The 16,225-nt window shown below is 34.3% G+C and overlaps 2 protein-coding genes and 2 non-coding genes across 4 annotated transcripts; all 4 read left to right on the plus strand.

Moving 5' to 3' along the window:
* The first annotated feature begins 6,254 nt into the window (after positions 1–6,254).
* K07E1.2 lies at positions 6,255–6,472 on the plus strand. The gene has a single exon (NR_101681.1). It is a non-coding gene; the product is annotated as a small nucleolar RNA K07E1.2 (small nucleolar RNA).
* A 654-nt stretch (positions 6,473–7,126) lies between these two features.
* On the plus strand, positions 7,127–8,221 carry K07E1.1 (putative inactive acireductone dioxygenase 2). Its single transcript, NM_062403.6, has 2 exons — positions 7,127–7,573; positions 7,907–8,221. Exons 1-2 carry the CDS (start codon positions 7,145–7,147, stop codon positions 7,952–7,954), a joined length of 477 nt encoding a protein of 158 aa, NP_494804.2. The 5' UTR covers positions 7,127–7,144; the 3' UTR covers positions 7,955–8,221.
* Positions 8,222–13,684: 5,463 nt separating this feature from the next.
* On the plus strand, positions 13,685–13,705 carry 21ur-14843. The gene has a single exon (NR_050999.1).
* Positions 13,706–13,830: 125 nt separating this feature from the next.
* On the plus strand, positions 13,831–15,740 carry M03A1.3 (Cytochrome b561 domain-containing protein). Its single transcript, NM_062404.6, has 6 exons — positions 13,831–14,027; positions 14,074–14,160; positions 14,205–14,447; positions 14,516–14,703; positions 14,751–14,991; positions 15,513–15,740. Exons 1-6 carry the CDS (start codon positions 13,833–13,835, stop codon positions 15,615–15,617), a joined length of 1,059 nt encoding a protein of 352 aa, NP_494805.3. The 5' UTR covers positions 13,831–13,832; the 3' UTR covers positions 15,618–15,740.
* The last annotated feature ends 485 nt before the right edge of the window (positions 15,741–16,225 follow it).

The raw sequence follows: 16,225 nt of genomic DNA on the forward strand, positions 1-16,225 counted from the left end.
CCTATCAAAAACCTAACGTACACATAAAAGCAGCAAAAAGCATATGATAAGCTAACTACCTTCCGCATTTTCCTCCCCGTCTCTAATTTCTGATAAATTGCTAACTTCTAGCTGACTTATTCTATCTAATTGCAGGTTATCATCACATGAACAAGGCCCTCTCGGATACATTTCCCGTTTTCTACTTGAAAAAACGGATGTCATTGTTATTGTTAAGTTTCGTATTAAACTATGATTTTTCATCAGACAATCGAATACAACAATACGATTTTAGATCAAACGAAACGAGTAACTATAAGTGTTTGGAACGAAACGAGATCGAGCGAAACGAGTAACTATAATGTGTTTTTTTATAGACATTTAAACTAGATATAAATGAATCAGACTACTATAAAGCGGATTTGTGTTTCTATTTTCGATCAAAAATTATATAATATGCAAGAAATAAGTTCAAAATGGGGACATTCTTAATGAGATAGCCTCTAAAAAAAAATGCAATCTAATAGGCAAAATATGGTAAGCATAAACCCAAAAAAAAACATCTGGAAAAAAAAATCAAAAAATCCAAGATATGGGTGCAATCCCGACTTAATGAGCAGAAAACAACTTTTCAGGATACAACAATTCAGTTATGCTCTTACCGTACTACTACAGTACCCTGATCCTATCCGAACACTAATTGTCACTTACCATTCCTTCAAGAGTCTATAAACTACAAAGACTACATATACTCCGAAGTAGGAAAACACGTAATAAGCGCTATCGTAAATAATTTTAAAAGTGTAAACTTTAAGACTGTAGGAATATTATGATTAGCTCTGGAAATTTTACTATAATTATTTGGAAAACAACGACCGAAACAAGTCAAAACTCCAAAAGAAATACTAACCATTCACATGAATTTGCACAAAATAGCGATGTTTCCAAACAAGCATAACCGACAATCAAAACTAAATCTTAAACTTTCTAAATCTTAACCCAGTATATTATTTGTTCATAATAAAAAACATCAGATACCTTACAATCAGAAACAGCAGGAAAAATCTGAAAATAAAATGTTCTACCTACCAGACAGAGCACAAAATGATGAATGATATTAAGGTAGTAATGTGTCTCATAGATACTTCAACTTCTCACTTGGGACCTAGGAATCACACTAAAGTCACAGTATGTGTAAGCACGTGAGCACATGTAAATTCACGTGAGCAATAATGTATGGGGGAGGTTTGTGATTGGATTTCAATAAGCACCCACTTTGTAGGTAGAAAATTTTTAACTATGCCTACCCCTAATCCTACGCCTGACTGGACCTGTTAAAATATTTCAGAACATTTTCAACATATTAGTGAAAATGAAAAAGTGCAAGGACGAATGTACGAGTACGAAACCTGCCTACCATACCTACCAGCCTACCATGTCTACCTGCTCACCATGCCTAAATGTCTCTCATGCCTTCATGCCTATTATACCTGCCTGCCTACCTATTTCAGAAAATAACTATTTCAGAAAATTCTCCAAAATTGCTGTTCAATTTTTGTAACCTATATCAGAAAAAAAAACTTCTTAAGCTCAAAATAGAGCGTTTCAAAAATTGCTTATTTCCTTTGAAATTAAAACATTCAAATTTTGAAAAACCATATCGTTAAAAAAGCACATAAAAGCTCTCCGGATAATGAAGTACCTTCAAAATGTGATTATTCACCGAGCTCTAGGCTAGATTTAATTGAATTCCAATTCATTTATTAGTCATTCACTTTTTACCCCCAAAAGGTTTAAATTTTTGAATGAAAATAGTGGTTAACATGTGATATTTTCTTCACGTTTGCACTTTTATTTACATCATTTAACAATGATCCCTTGTTTTTTCTTGAAGTGGTCACTGGAACAAAAAGTTATGATGAACTTTGGAAAATGGGGAGTGCAAAGAATAAGACCTTCCAGGGGAAAATAAGACCAAAATAAGACGATCATTTTTGTTCAGAAATAGTACTATATTCTTTTCAGAAATCTCATAAAACCAGGTATTTTATCAAAAAAAATATGAAAAATTCGAGGGAGCGCTATAGAAGTTGCACGGTCGTTTTTGAGACTTTTTGACCTAGTCCTCGTAGTTTTTGATATTTTTTGATGGAAATTTATGGGGTTATTCCAGTAGTGTCGGAAAATTAAAAAGTGTAGAAAAATTACGTCACAACCTTATTCAAGTATATAAAAACATGTATTTAAATACATTTGTGACGTCACAAATGTATTTTAATACATTTTGCTACATTACTTGAATAACCCCATTACGACGGGGGGTTTTTTGACATTTAAAATCGAATGGCATTCACCGTTTCTTGGAAAAAAAATTGGGAAAGTACTGAAACTCGAAAAAAATAGGGAGCGCTATAGAAGTTGCACGCACTGTATGAATCACAAACCTGGCGCTTTGTAAATTTTTCAGAACACAAAAATTCCATTTTTAAAAAATCCCCAAAACATTTTTTCCATTCCACCGGAGACCTCTGGAGATTTCTGGAACCTCAACATAATAGCAAACGATTTCTTGATCTTCTAGTTACCATTATATCCTACAAAATCGTAAAACAATTCGTCCAATCTGCCACTCCCTTGATAGATTTTGTTTGACCATTGTGTTTCTGATTGTGAGTATAGTTTGATCTAAAGTCTCCAAAAAACCAAAAAAAACGTCGGTTTATTTTTTAACCTCGAAAAAAAGTGGAGACTGCACGCGGACAGTAATGATATCAGAAAATCATTGTACGACGTCTAATTGGCGCCAAATTTAGTTGTGATTACAATTTGGGGAAATTTTTACTTTTATGTAAAATAGAAAATAGGCAACACGGAAATAATTTGAGAATTTTCGACATTTAAAATTGTATGTTTTAATAGGTCATTACAAAACATTTATCGACAACGGAGCACATTGAAATAAAAAAGTCAATCTGAAAATATTTTTAGGACACCTTTTCAGCGAATTGTTGAAGCATTGCCCTACTATAAGAGTATTACAAAAATGCCTTACTTAACCAAATGTTTCCAGTTTTTTCATTATATATATATATATATTAGTTTAGGGATACTGCAAGTTTTAGTAGTTTGCCCAAATTCACCACTTTTTCAAAACATCAAATACCATATCAAAATGTTTTCCCTAGACAAAAACAATATTCAATCCACCGTCGACCTTCTCAATTTCCACTTGAAATTCACACATGATGTTCAATTGTTTCTAGCCTTTCCCTTCAACCAATACATTTCAGTCGGCATCTACATATTCATTCGAGTATTTGTTTCTATTTCAATTCTCATGTCCTTTCTTTTTTCAATCCACCTTCCACTTTCCTCTCTCTTTGTTGCCATTTTAATTCTCATTTCAATCTTTTTTTTTCTCCCCCGCCTCGGAAAGTTTTACTTTGTTAACTTTTGATACTCTTGGCCAGCCATCTGCCCGAATAGAAGTTGTTTGTTTGAATCAGTACGTGTGTAAAGCATTAAAATAGCCAAAATGAGATGTCTCGCGAATTTTGGCTGACCTCAATAACAATTACAGCAACATGCGGTGAGAGATGAGAAGATGAAGTAATTAAATTGAACGTGACGACGACAGATTGAATTGGTCAGAAAATTTATATTTTATACGGTTTGTGTGAGCTCAATTGGCTCAAGTTTGCAAAATTTGACTGAAATTGACAGACTGGCAACTGGCAGAAACTGATTAAAAAATAACAATTTTGAAAGAATTTGGTAAATTTGCAAATTGCAGATAGTTATTTTATTTACGACAAAAATTGCATTTTTCTGAAATTTTGAAAGCCAAAAATTTTTCAAGAGATTGGACGGCATACAAAATTAGGCTGACGTGCCTGCCTAACTTTTCAGCCCTATTTTTAAAAATTGCAACCCCGTTTAAACTAAAACACAATGAATATTTTGGGCAGATAATATAGTAATCTTGCAAAAAAAAAATTGGCAAAACCCTGTTTCTGCAAAATTTCATCTAGATGATCAAAGATTAACCTTAATTTTTTCTAATTATTGAGACGAATCATTGATGAGATTGATAGAACAATTTTCCAACTTTTATTCAAACGAAAAAAACATTTCAATGGGCAAAAAATGTTGCTCAAAACTATAAATGTCTTTTCATAACGTTGCAATGGTAGGCAGGCACTCTCTGATGCTAGCCTACCCGCCTGCCTATCTGCCTACCGGCAATGCATGGCGTTTTTGCGAATTGCTATAAATGAATTGCTATAAATTCCTCAGTTTCTCCTATCAATCTTAAAAGGTACAATTTAAAAGTAGGCAACGTATGGCATGAGGCAGGCATGAGGCAGGCGTACGTCACGTTGAAGACAGGTAGGTAGGCGTAATTTTCCCAAAAACTTACTATAGAACTTCTTCACTACAATTTCAAAAACTCACCAACTTTTTTCCAAGAAACTCTACAACGTGGCCTTGTCAAACAAAAAATTCAAAAAACTGTCCCAATTAGACCTTCAACTGATAAAGACATTACCAATTTGCCGTTCAACCCCATCGAAGACGAAACAACATTTGACGTCACCAAAAACGTTTCGACCAAAAATCTTTTCGTTTCAAGCAAAACACATAAATTGTGGTTCATTTGTCGAATTGTTTCCGTGTGGAGATACCAAAATATCACTAGATTCTTCTGACCTTCAATATTTTAAGCTGTAGTCTACAAGACTAGATGACCCGTGCTAATGACCAAGTAATTGCCAATTGAATAGGTTTCAGTTAAAAAAAAAGAACAATAGAAACTTCTAAAAGCTTTGCTTATCACTAAAAGTACGACACTAATAGTAGGAATTGTTGTAATTTCTTCCTTCACTTTTCATTTTTGCTTCTGTTCTGTAACATCATTTAATTCTATTGTCCAATGTGTTAACTCAATGATAAAAACTAGCTTCTCTTGATATTTTGTCAATTTGTTTTTAGGCAAAAGGTTCTGGTCCAGACAATATGTGGGCGTATGAAGGACACCTAGCAGGTTTCTTTTTTTTACTTTACTCTATAAAATGTAAGAAATGGGAAATGTTCTACTACTTTTTGATTCACTTTTTTATAGTGTTGATTAGTTAAAACAATAAGAAGCCAAAATTAAAATTTTCCAAATAAATTTTCCCCAGTTTTTTTTTCTGATTTAGAACTCACCTTCTATTCCGAATTCCGCAAAAACCGCTGTTGAAAAAATAATACCGGGCTCGAAAAAAATTCAGATATTTTTGTGTATTTTTTTGTTTAAATTCAATTTTTATTTAATTTCAAACGGAATTCTTTATATTTTTGTTTTTTTTTAAATATTTTTGCATTAAATTTTTTTCAAAATGATTTTTATTCAAATTTCAAAAAATACTGAAAATTGAAACCGCTTTTGTAACTAAAAATTTAAAAAAAAATTCTGTCGAAATATTGTCTTTACAAGAATTAAGGTACGCAATTTCATGCGCCTACTTTGTGCCTACGAGCATACCTACTACCTTGTCTAATTTTTTAATGATTTTTTAGTCGATGAAATAATGTACATAAAAACAAATTTTGAATTGCTGAGCTCTAGTTCAATAACTTTAAAAATGCAGTCGAATAGAAGTAGGTAGGTAGGTAGGCAAGTAGGCACAAAAACTTATCCGAATTCATAACCATAATGATTTTCCAAATATTTTAACCTAGACGAACCTTTGAATAAAAAAATCTATAATTTTCTTCTAGCTTCTTCAAAGATAATAAAAATCAGAATAAATTGTGAAAAAATTATAAACTGATTAACTCCGGCCTGAATTGATGTCAGCTGCCCATTTTTAATCTACCGTGACTACCTAGATGGGTACATCTGTATTTTTGTAGCCATTGGACCTTAACTAGGCAAAACAAGTACCCATAATATCACAAATCAGCATGTTTTCTCCGTCCAAACATCCTTGTTTTCATCGTAAAATCAGTCAGAAGGTATCACCAAAAACGTGTTGATACCCAAAAAAAATATATCAAAAATCAGTGCATAGAGTTCGACGAACAAACTCTAAACATTTATGGAACACGAGATTTCAAATTCAAATTACCCTACTTGTCAAATGAACCAATATCTTTAGCCTATCAACTCCCACTGATAACTCAAATGAAGTCGTCGAGGACGTGTCGGCAATCGGCCGAATAGCCAATTTACAAAACTCAATCATCAAGTTGCCAATCTCTTTTTACCCCTACCTACCCCGCCAAGGTTACCACATTCGGTTTGTTCTCCACTGTATATCAACCCGTGATGATAAAAAGAGAGTAGACCTATCTATTTTTTATTTCAAATTCTCCTCCTCTTTCTACTTGTTCGATTTGCCATTCGAGATGGAGAGGAAAAGAAATATAAAGAAAAAAGAAGGCGGGCTTGAAGTCGCCTCTTCAATTTGACAATATTCTTCATTTCAACAACCACCTGGCCACTTGTAGACTTACTTCCGCCCCCGTACTACTCTTCTGATCTGACCCTTTCATCTCGAATCGCACATGGTTTCAGTGCTTCATTTGAAGCTGCCTTGGTAGGCAGAGACATATTCAGGCCTTCGTACCTGCTCATTGCCTATTCAGTATATTTTAAACGTCAATATTTGGTATTTTCACAGTTTAGGCTTACGCCGCCAGCTAAAAAAGTTCAAGCCGAGCCATAGGTTAGCAGTAGGCACGGATAAGGCTGCTTTGGTAGGCAGGTACGCGTAGGTACCTGCCTACCGCCTATTCATTTAATTCTGACTGGAAATCTGATATTTGGTTCTTGCACAGTCTAGGTTGTTTTTTGAAAATTGTTCATTGATTTGCTGAAAGTTTAGCCTGTTCAGTTTAGGAGAAAGCACGCGTAGGTAACTGATTTCTTAATTCTCACTGTATCAATGCAATTATGCTTTATCCTTCTGACGCACGACGTTCAGTCTCTAGTTAGTGTTTGTTTGTGATATTTCAAGCATCCGACATTTTACAGGTCTTTTTTTACAATTTACCTAATTTAACTTTTCTGCCAATTGAAACTTTTTTTTGTGAATTTTCGATTTTCTTTTTTTTAAACTTGTTTTTTCCCTTCTTTCCTTTATTTTCTCCTGCTTTCAGTTTTGATTTCCAGTTAAAAATGGTGCAAATCTGGCAAATGGAGCCATACCCATGTGGTGACCCAAGACTCCCACATCATCTTTTCCCACCAAAGAAGATCACTCCAGATGAGTTGAGCAAGAGAACCGGAACACTTTACTGGAAGTTGGACACACTTGATCAAGTTGCTCTTGCCAAGCGATTGACAACCTTGAAGCTGGAGCATAGTTTCAAAAAAGAGGATATTTTCACTTTGGACGCCGAGACAACTGCTAACTTCGATGATAAGATCGAGGAGTTATTCGAGGAATCATCGGTTCCATTTGAGCAGGCAAGAATGATCATTGAGGGTACAGCTTATTATGATGTGGAGGATAAGAATGGTCAATGGGTCCGTATTTTCTGCGAGTACGGGGATTTGATTTTGATTCCAGCCAACACTTGCTTCAGATTCACAACCACACCACATGTAAGTGCTACAGTTTTTGAGGTAGTTTTGAAAAATGATAGAGAAAAGGCCATTAATGTAGGCGCCGAAACGCCTGCTTCGTCTGTCTATCTAGACCGACCTCGTGACGTGAGCTGCGCTTTCTGTCTAGTACGGCGCGGAACCAAAAAGTGTCCGGCGGCAGATAGGCAGGCAGATGTCAGGCAGGTGCCTGACCCTGAAAACGCGCCTGCCTACTATAGAAGCTAGTCTCAACTTTTTTTTTTGAGAAAAAACTAAATACTGAAAATGTGATTTTTCAAATTTGAATTTTTTAAACTTTTAGAGACTTAAAAACCCTGGTTTTTTTTTCAGAACTTTGTCAAAATGCGTCGATTCTACAAAGATGAAGATTCCGAGTAACGATTCGCCCAACACAAAAACACCATAAAATCCCTAACTGACCTTTTTTCCTAAATTTCCAAACTCTGAAATCAAATCAGTTTGTACAAAAAAATTGTCTTGTAAACTTTTCAAACCAGGCCCGGTAAAAAAAAAACTAAAAACTTCTGAAAATTCCCTTCCCATCTGTCTTGTAAATAGAGCTCTCTTCATCTCTATCTCGATATTTTCTTTCCTTTTTTATTATTTTTTTTTGCAACTAAAACTCAATAAAAAACCAATTTTCTTCGTCTTTCAACTTTGCACATTGAAACAGCACTGCTAAAGCAAAAAGAGATCAGTAGCAGATGGTCTCATCGATGAACTTATTGATAAGAAAAAGAGTAATAGTGTGTGAAAGATAGAGTACACAGGGGTAATGATGTAAGGTTTTACTCGAAAAGTTGAAAAATGCACGGAATCATTGTGATAAGAGCATGGGTTAAAAGGGTTAAGAGAGATGAGGCAATAGTTGGCATTTTTAATGCATTTGCTGTAGTTTCAAGGTATTTCAATTAAGGTATACCAACTGTTTTTTTTTAATTTTACGAATAGTTTATCACAATTTTCGCAAATATCTTCGATTTGCATTCACCCTCTTGTAAGTCTTGTCAACTCCAACATAGATTGCCACAAAACAGGTGATTTTATTTGAAACGTTTTTATAGCCTACGTCTGCCTTACCAACGACCTATTTTATTTTGGCATAAACTCGAAGGCTCTAGGCTTCAACAACTCATTTCTTAAAGATGGAGTACCAATATTTCCTTGTTACTACCGAATTTCCTATTGAAATGCTCTAAAATTATTTTAGAAAAAAGTTTTGGAAGCAGGTATACTTACAGCTTAAATCTCATATTCTGCAAAATCATTACAAAATTGAGTAGTTTTGAGACATTTTGGGTATAGAAAACCAAAAGTCTCAAATTTCGAAACTCCACCTTTAATTCCAAATGAACTTTGATACTGTTTCTACCAATTTTCTTTGTCTTTTCTGTTTTCCAGAATAAATAAATTTGATAAGGAATCTTATCTCGATTCAGGAGAATTTATGTTGAATCTATGAATTTTCTGAATGGAAACTGATTTTTTTATTATTTTGTAACCAGTATCATTTGAAGTTCAAGTTAGAAACAAATCCGGTTTTATTTTAAAGTACTAGTTCGAGAAACAATTGTTTGTTAGAAGAGAATGGCGAAGTTAAAGTTATTTTTCCCCTGTTCAATAGTTTCGTTTTGATTTTAACAGAAAGTATTTTTTTTTTGTTTTTTTCTATTTTAATTTCAAAATTTCTATTTTTTCAAGTGTCTTGACCGGAAACAAGAATTACCAACGCAAACTTTATCAGCTTATGGCTGAAAAATGTCATAACACATTTCATGACCCTTATCAATTATTTCAATAGTAAAACGCCCACAAGCAATGCAATATTCCTTCCGTGTTTATTGCTAAGTTGGTGAATATTTAAAGGGACACGGAAGAAAGGAACAATCAGTTATCTAGTCTCAATTTTGTTAAATTTACATCCTTTAAGGTAATGAAACAACATTTTCGATTTGAAAAAAAAAAATTTTGATAGACTGTTTTCGTTTTTGAAAAGGTCGTCCTCTATAAAATATGAAACACTTTTAATTTTCGCCTTGTTGAATCAATATTTTAAAAGTTTAAATTTCTCTGTTAACTTGGCCGATTCTTAAAAAAAATAGCTTTAAAAACTAAACCTTATCGCCCGTAAGCACAAAACTTCCTTCATTCTAGGAGATTGAAACCTGCCTAAAATAATACTTTCTTTTAATGTACAAGGGGTTTTAGCTTATTAATCCAATTTTTAACAAAAAGTAGATGGCAGTAGGCAAGCTTGTACGCCTAATGGCTTGCCTCCGCCTATTATTATTAGATACTTGCAAGTTCTTCCTGTCGTTATATATAAATAAAATTTACTTCAACATTTAGCAGGAAGCGATCATAAACTAAAATCATCATTACTTATATATAAAAAAATACATGAGGGATGTTACAATTGTAGTTTGTAGTCTGTGACGTCACACCTGCAAGGTGTTTCCGGCTGTTGAAGGGATTGTGGGTTGGGGTTAGTGGTGGGATATGGTCGGGATACTGTAGTAGTACTGTAGGGTTACTGTAGGATTACTGTAGTTTTGGAAAAATTGACTTTTTGTCTTTTGAAGTGATATTGGTTTAAGGTTAGTGGTGGGATATGGTCGGGGTACTGTAGTAGTACTGTAGTAGTACTGTAGTAGTACTGTAGGATTACTGTATTTTTGAAAAAAATTGGCTTTTCGTCTTTTGAAGTGATATTGCTTTGGGGTTAGTGTCGGGATATGGTTGGGGTACTGTAGTTGTACTGTAGAGGTACTGTAGGAGTACTGTAGGATTACTGTAGTTTGGGAAAAATTGACTTTTCGTCTATTGAACGGATATTGGAAACTTTGAGAAAATTCCGGAATGCTCCAGAACCTTCTGGAAAATTCGAGAAAATTCTGGAATGTTCCAGAACCTTCTGGAAAATCCGAGAAAATTCTGGAATGTTCCAGAACCTTCTGGAAAATTTGAGAAAATTCTGGAATGTTCCAGAACCTTCTGGAAAATCCGAGAAAATTCTGGAATGTTCCAGAACCTTCTGGAAAATTTGAGAAAATTCTGGAATGTTCCAGAACCTTCTGGAAAATTTGAGAAAATGCTGGAATGTTCCAGAACCTTCTGGAAAATCCGAGAAAATTCTGGAATGTTCCAGAACCTTCTGGAAAATTTGAGAAAATTCTGGAATGTTCCAGAACCTTCTGGAAAATCCGAGAAAATTCTGGAATGTTCCAGAACCTTCTGGAAAATTTGAGAAAATTCTGGAATGTTCCAGAACCTTCTGGAAAATTTGAGAAAATGCTGGAATGTTCCAGAACCTTCTGGAAAATTTGAGAAAATTCTGGAATGTTCCAGAACCTTCTGGAAAATTTGAGAAAATTCTGGAATGTTCCAGAACCTTCTGGAAAATTCGAGAAAATTCGTGGTGAGACCCTTCGTGGTGAGACCCTTCGTGGTGAGACCCATCTTGGCGAGACCCATAAGTTTTGGCGGGAAATTCAAATTTTCTGTGAAAAATTGTGGCGGGAATTCAAAATTTCTGTGAAAAATTTTGGCGGGAATTCAAAATTTCTGTGAAAAATTTTGGCGGGAATTCAAAATTTCTGTGAAAATTTTTAGCGGGAATTCAAATTTTCTGTGAAAAATTTTGGCGGGAATTCAAAATTTCTGTGAAAAATTTTGGCGGGAATTCAGAATTTCTGTGAAAATTTTTGGCGGGAATTCAAATTTTCTGTGAAAAATTTTGGCGGGAATTCAAAATTTCTGTGAAAAAATTTGGCGGGAATTCAAAATTTCTGTGAAAAATTTTGGCGAGAATTCAAAATTTCTGTGAAAAAATTTGGCGGGAATTCAAAATTTCTGTGAAAAAATTTGGCGGGAATTCAAAATTTCTGTGAAAAATTTTGGCGGGAATTCAAAATTTCTGTGAAAAATTTTGGCGGGAATTCAAATTTTCTGTGAAAAATTTTGGCGGGAATTCAAAATTTCTGTGAAAAATTTTGGCGGGAATTCAAAATTTTTATGAAAAATTTTGGCGGGAATTCAAATTTTCTGTGAAAAATTATAACGGGAATTCAAGTTTTCTGTGAAAAATTTTGGCGGGAATTCAAATTTTCTGTGAAAAATTTTGGCGGGAATTCAAAATTTCTTTGAAAAATTTTGGCGGGAATTCAAAATTTCTGAAAAAAAATTCTGGAATGTTCCAGAAGTTTCTAGAAAATTCGAGAAAAGTCTGTAATGTTCCAGAACTTTCTAGAAAAATCGGGAAAATTCTCGAATGTTCCAGAATTTTCTAGAAAATTCGAGAAAAGTCTGGAATGTTCAATTCCCTGAAAAAATTCAAGAAACTTCTGCGAAGTTCTAGAACCTTTCAAGTTTTGATACTCCTAGAATATTCTGAAGTTTTAAGAATTAAAAAAAAACAGAAATTGTTATAGATAATTTCCAAAAACGCTCGCCAAAAACTTTCGGAAAGGACCGGAAAAAGTCTCATAAAAGTTCCAGGAAACTTGAGGTTTTAAAATTGTAATTGCTTAAAATTAAGTATATAATATTTATGTTGCTCGAAAACTTCCGGAAAACAAGGAAAAAAACGTTCCATCTGCAGTGAAATGCTTAGAAATTTCAGAATTTGATTTTAATTTTGAGTACGCCAGTCGGAGCACGCGCTTCAGCGCGTGCGAACGGCTGGTTGGAAATACTTCTGGTTTCTGTTGTCCGCCACCAAATCATAAACACTTTTTTTCACTTTTCATCCCATCCACGTGATGTAATTTGTAATTTGATTTGATTCAAACTGTCAGGTATTTTTGATATCATATCGTTTAGGTATTTAGAAAACAATTAACTAGAAAATAGTGGTTCTCGACATGACGTCTCCTTTATTTTCGAAGGATTATTTGAGAATTGTAGTGGTAATGGGACGAAGTACAAGGATGATGACGCAAGTGAAATATTTTTTGAAAATTCTTCATCACATCCTGCTCATATTCACAAAAATTGATCAAAACAGAACAAATCCCAAATTAAAAAAAAAATGTTGAAAATCGCAACATTTCTGACTCTCATTTTCTCATTATCATTCTCGAAGGGTTTTTTGCGCGGTGCGGTGCCAAATGTTGCTTCCTTCTGCGTTCAATGATCTTTTGTGGCCTCGTCCATCCGCTCACTATTACACACATTCGATGCGATGCGGAGACATTTTGCAAGTCAATTTTTGTTTCTTAGTTTCTCTAAATCTCTATGTACTGTATGCGGGAAATTTTCGATCTCTATTTCTCCGTCAGGAGAGCGATTTCATTTTCAGTCATACTGGAAATTTATTCAAAAAATTTTAAGAATTTATTTTATTTGGACACTTTTTTCAAAAAGTTTGTGATCCAAAAAAGTATCCGTTTTTTATCGGTTTTCGACTCCAAACATTTTGCAGATTTTTGGTGCATTTTTTTCTGTTGGAATAGGGCGGAGCTAGATGAGAAGCTCTGCATTTTTTTTGTGTAATTTTTATCTGCCATTTTGCAGAATTATTCTTCGAAAACTCTGAAATTCCACTTAGCAAAATTTTTAAAAAATTGTCAAAAAATTGTCAAAAAATTGTCAAAACTGTCAAAACTGTCAATATTAATTGGAGAAGTCTTGCTTTTTCTTTTAATCAAAATTTTTTTTCGAAAAATTGAGAAAAAATTCAAAAATTTCCCACAAAACGTATCTTATCTTAACCATCTCATGTAGGCACAAAAATTCTTACCTGCTTTTGAGGCGATCAACGCCTACGCCTGCCATCTGCCCACAACTTTTTTTTCACGTTTTTGCGGTTTTTGCTATTGAAGTTAGAGAATAAAAATGTCCTAATCTTTTCCTGCACAAGCATCTGACATTAGCACACAAAAAAAATAGATAGGCTAGCAGGTAGGCAACTAGGCATCTGCCTCGACACCTTTCATTTGACCACTTTTAATTTAGTATTTGCAATTGATATTATACTTGACACCTCTATAGTTTGCAGTAAATGTTTACCCCCGTCGAACAGAATTTGGTTTTTTTTTTCGCTGATAAGATCAGCATCAAACTCTGATTCACTATCACTTCACAGACTCCTTGTTTTGTTTTGACCAATGATTGGTCTGTCCGGAAGTAGTACAATTTTTTATTTGCTTATTTCTTTCAGTATATTTCCTTGTTTTGATGCAAACTGTACTGCTCCGCCTTGTCTCACACTGCACTATAAAAATATTGCTTGAAATCAAAACTGTATTTTTCAGACATGCTTCTCTTGTACTCCATCTTGTTCATGTGCATTTCTAGCCTGAGAGCTGCTCCAACTTGTGAACCAAATTCATTTTGCTATTCTCCAAATGAGTCTACAAAAGTTACGTTGACTAGGACTGGAGACAGCTTGAATTTAAGGATTTATGACGAAAATTCTGCTATTAGAAAAGTTCATATTTTACAGAAAGAGGTTTGATTTACTTGAAATTGTTGGATATTAAGAAAATATGTTCCAGGGAAAAGATGTACTGGTTGATTGTACAAATAAAAAGGAGGATGGGAAAACCTGTGAAGCTCAGCTAACAGTAGATCAATTTGAAAAGGTATTTTACAACCAATATCAAAAAAACTTCACATAAATATTTAGAACCTCCCAATCTCCATCAAACTCTCCGATTCTCAAACTTCCGACCCAATCTCCCTTGAAGCACTCGTCCCACCAGCACAAGAAGGACTTACAAAACAGCAGAGAAGACAATTCTCAAAGGCACATGCGATTCTTATGATCTTCGGATGGCTTCTATTTGTTCCATCTGGATTCTTGTTTGCAAGACTTGGAAAAGATCTTTTCAAAGAGCAAACGTTGTTCGGAAGTGCAGTGTGGTTCCAGGTACGTAATATTTTTAAAAAAATTTAAGCCTAAGCCTAAGCCTAAGCTTTCAAGTCATAGATTTTTAGATTCACCGAGCTGCAAATTTCATGGGCGTTGTTTGCATGTGTACCTCAATGCTATGCATCTTCATTTCAACTCAATGGACATGGAAGGGTACCGGATCAGGTTCGAAGTACTGGACAGAGGTTCACACTGATCTTGGAGTGATTTCGACGGTTTTGGCGGTGGCTCAGCCCATTAACAGCTTGTTTAGGTGACCACTTAAAGATGCAAGACACCATAAAATTGTGTTTTTTCTAGATGCGGACCCACTCATTCTCAAAGAATCATTTTCAACTGGGCACACAGATGTGTCGGAATTGTCGCCTACACTCTTGCTCTCACTGCCATCATTATTGCAGCAGTGCAATTCAAGAGAATCTGGAATGAGCCACTCATGGAGCTGGTGCTTGTCTGTTTGCCAATTGCCATCTGTTTGGCGCTCACAATTGCTTTCACATTTTTGGAGAGTGATCGATTCCGAACAAAGGCTTCTTTTGGGGTGAGTAGTGGGATTTTAAGGAATGGTTAAGAAGGATGCAATGTTGGAATTAGTGGAAAAATGTTAACATGATAGTCCTAGAAATAGCTGAAGAGCACCTCTTAAGCATAGTTTTCTCAATTTTTATCAGCGAATTTAGGATCTTCGAATGAAGCAATTGAGAAACCGAAGAGAAAGAGAAGATGTTGACGAATCGGTATATTTATTTATTCTGTTTAGCACTAACATAATTCACATGGCATTTTTTTCAATTTCTAACTGTTAAAAAACACTAACTTTTTGGTTTATATGTTCAAAAAACTTGGGTTTCCGGTGATTTTTTCCCCAAAAAAAATTGAAAACAAAACAAACTGTAGGCGGAGGACTCGATGGTAACCCCACTCGTAACGGATACCGACTTTGACGAAAACTCGAAGCCAGTCAGAGAGCTCACGGTACTGTAGTGCTTATTCCTTTGTTGAATACGTCCTGAAACTCCTTAAGCAATTTGTGTCAATTATTAAAAACAAGAACATTTTCAGCCTCACATCTTGAAAGGACCTGCAGTGTTTTGGGCGATTGGAGTATTCTTCTGCATTGCTGTTGCGTTGTCACTTCTTGTCGTCAATGGATATAAAAATGTATAATTATTAATGGAATTTTGGAATCTCATCTAATTTATTGATTTTATTGAATACGGGTAGTTTCTGATAATTACTTTGCATTGTAAAAAAACAAACTTTGTATGAATAAACATATTGAACATCTAAGTGCTTGCGTTTTTTTAAACTCAACTTTGGTTGCGCATATCTTGGCTCTCTTTAGTTTTTATTAAAAAATGTCAACTACAGAAATATTTGTCAATTCTTTTTCTATAGTTTTGTAGTTAATTGTTTATTGGTATCTTTAAAATCAACTGAGATACCTTTAAATGTGGAGCAATTGGGTGCGGTACTAATAGAAAACATGCGGTAAGTTTTTTTTTTGGTAATTAGTATGAATATCTTCAGTCAAATTTTTTTTTAACATTCTAAATTTTCATAAATTATTTCAAAAAATTAACAAAATATATATGAAAACTGAAGTCTCTAGAAAAACTTAAAAATAACCAGACATTGCAAACTCGTGGTCAAAGTTTATTTATGTTAAAAAGTTATTATTAATTTTCATCGCTGTGGTAACCATTGGTTACCAAGAACATGACATCATTTTATTAATGTTTAAAAAACACGTCGATCCGCCTATTTTGATTTTT

This window comes from Caenorhabditis elegans, chromosome II, assembly GCF_000002985.6.
Source record: "Caenorhabditis elegans chromosome II".
In the NCBI taxonomy this organism is placed as follows: Eukaryota; Metazoa; Nematoda; class Chromadorea; order Rhabditida; family Rhabditidae; genus Caenorhabditis; species Caenorhabditis elegans.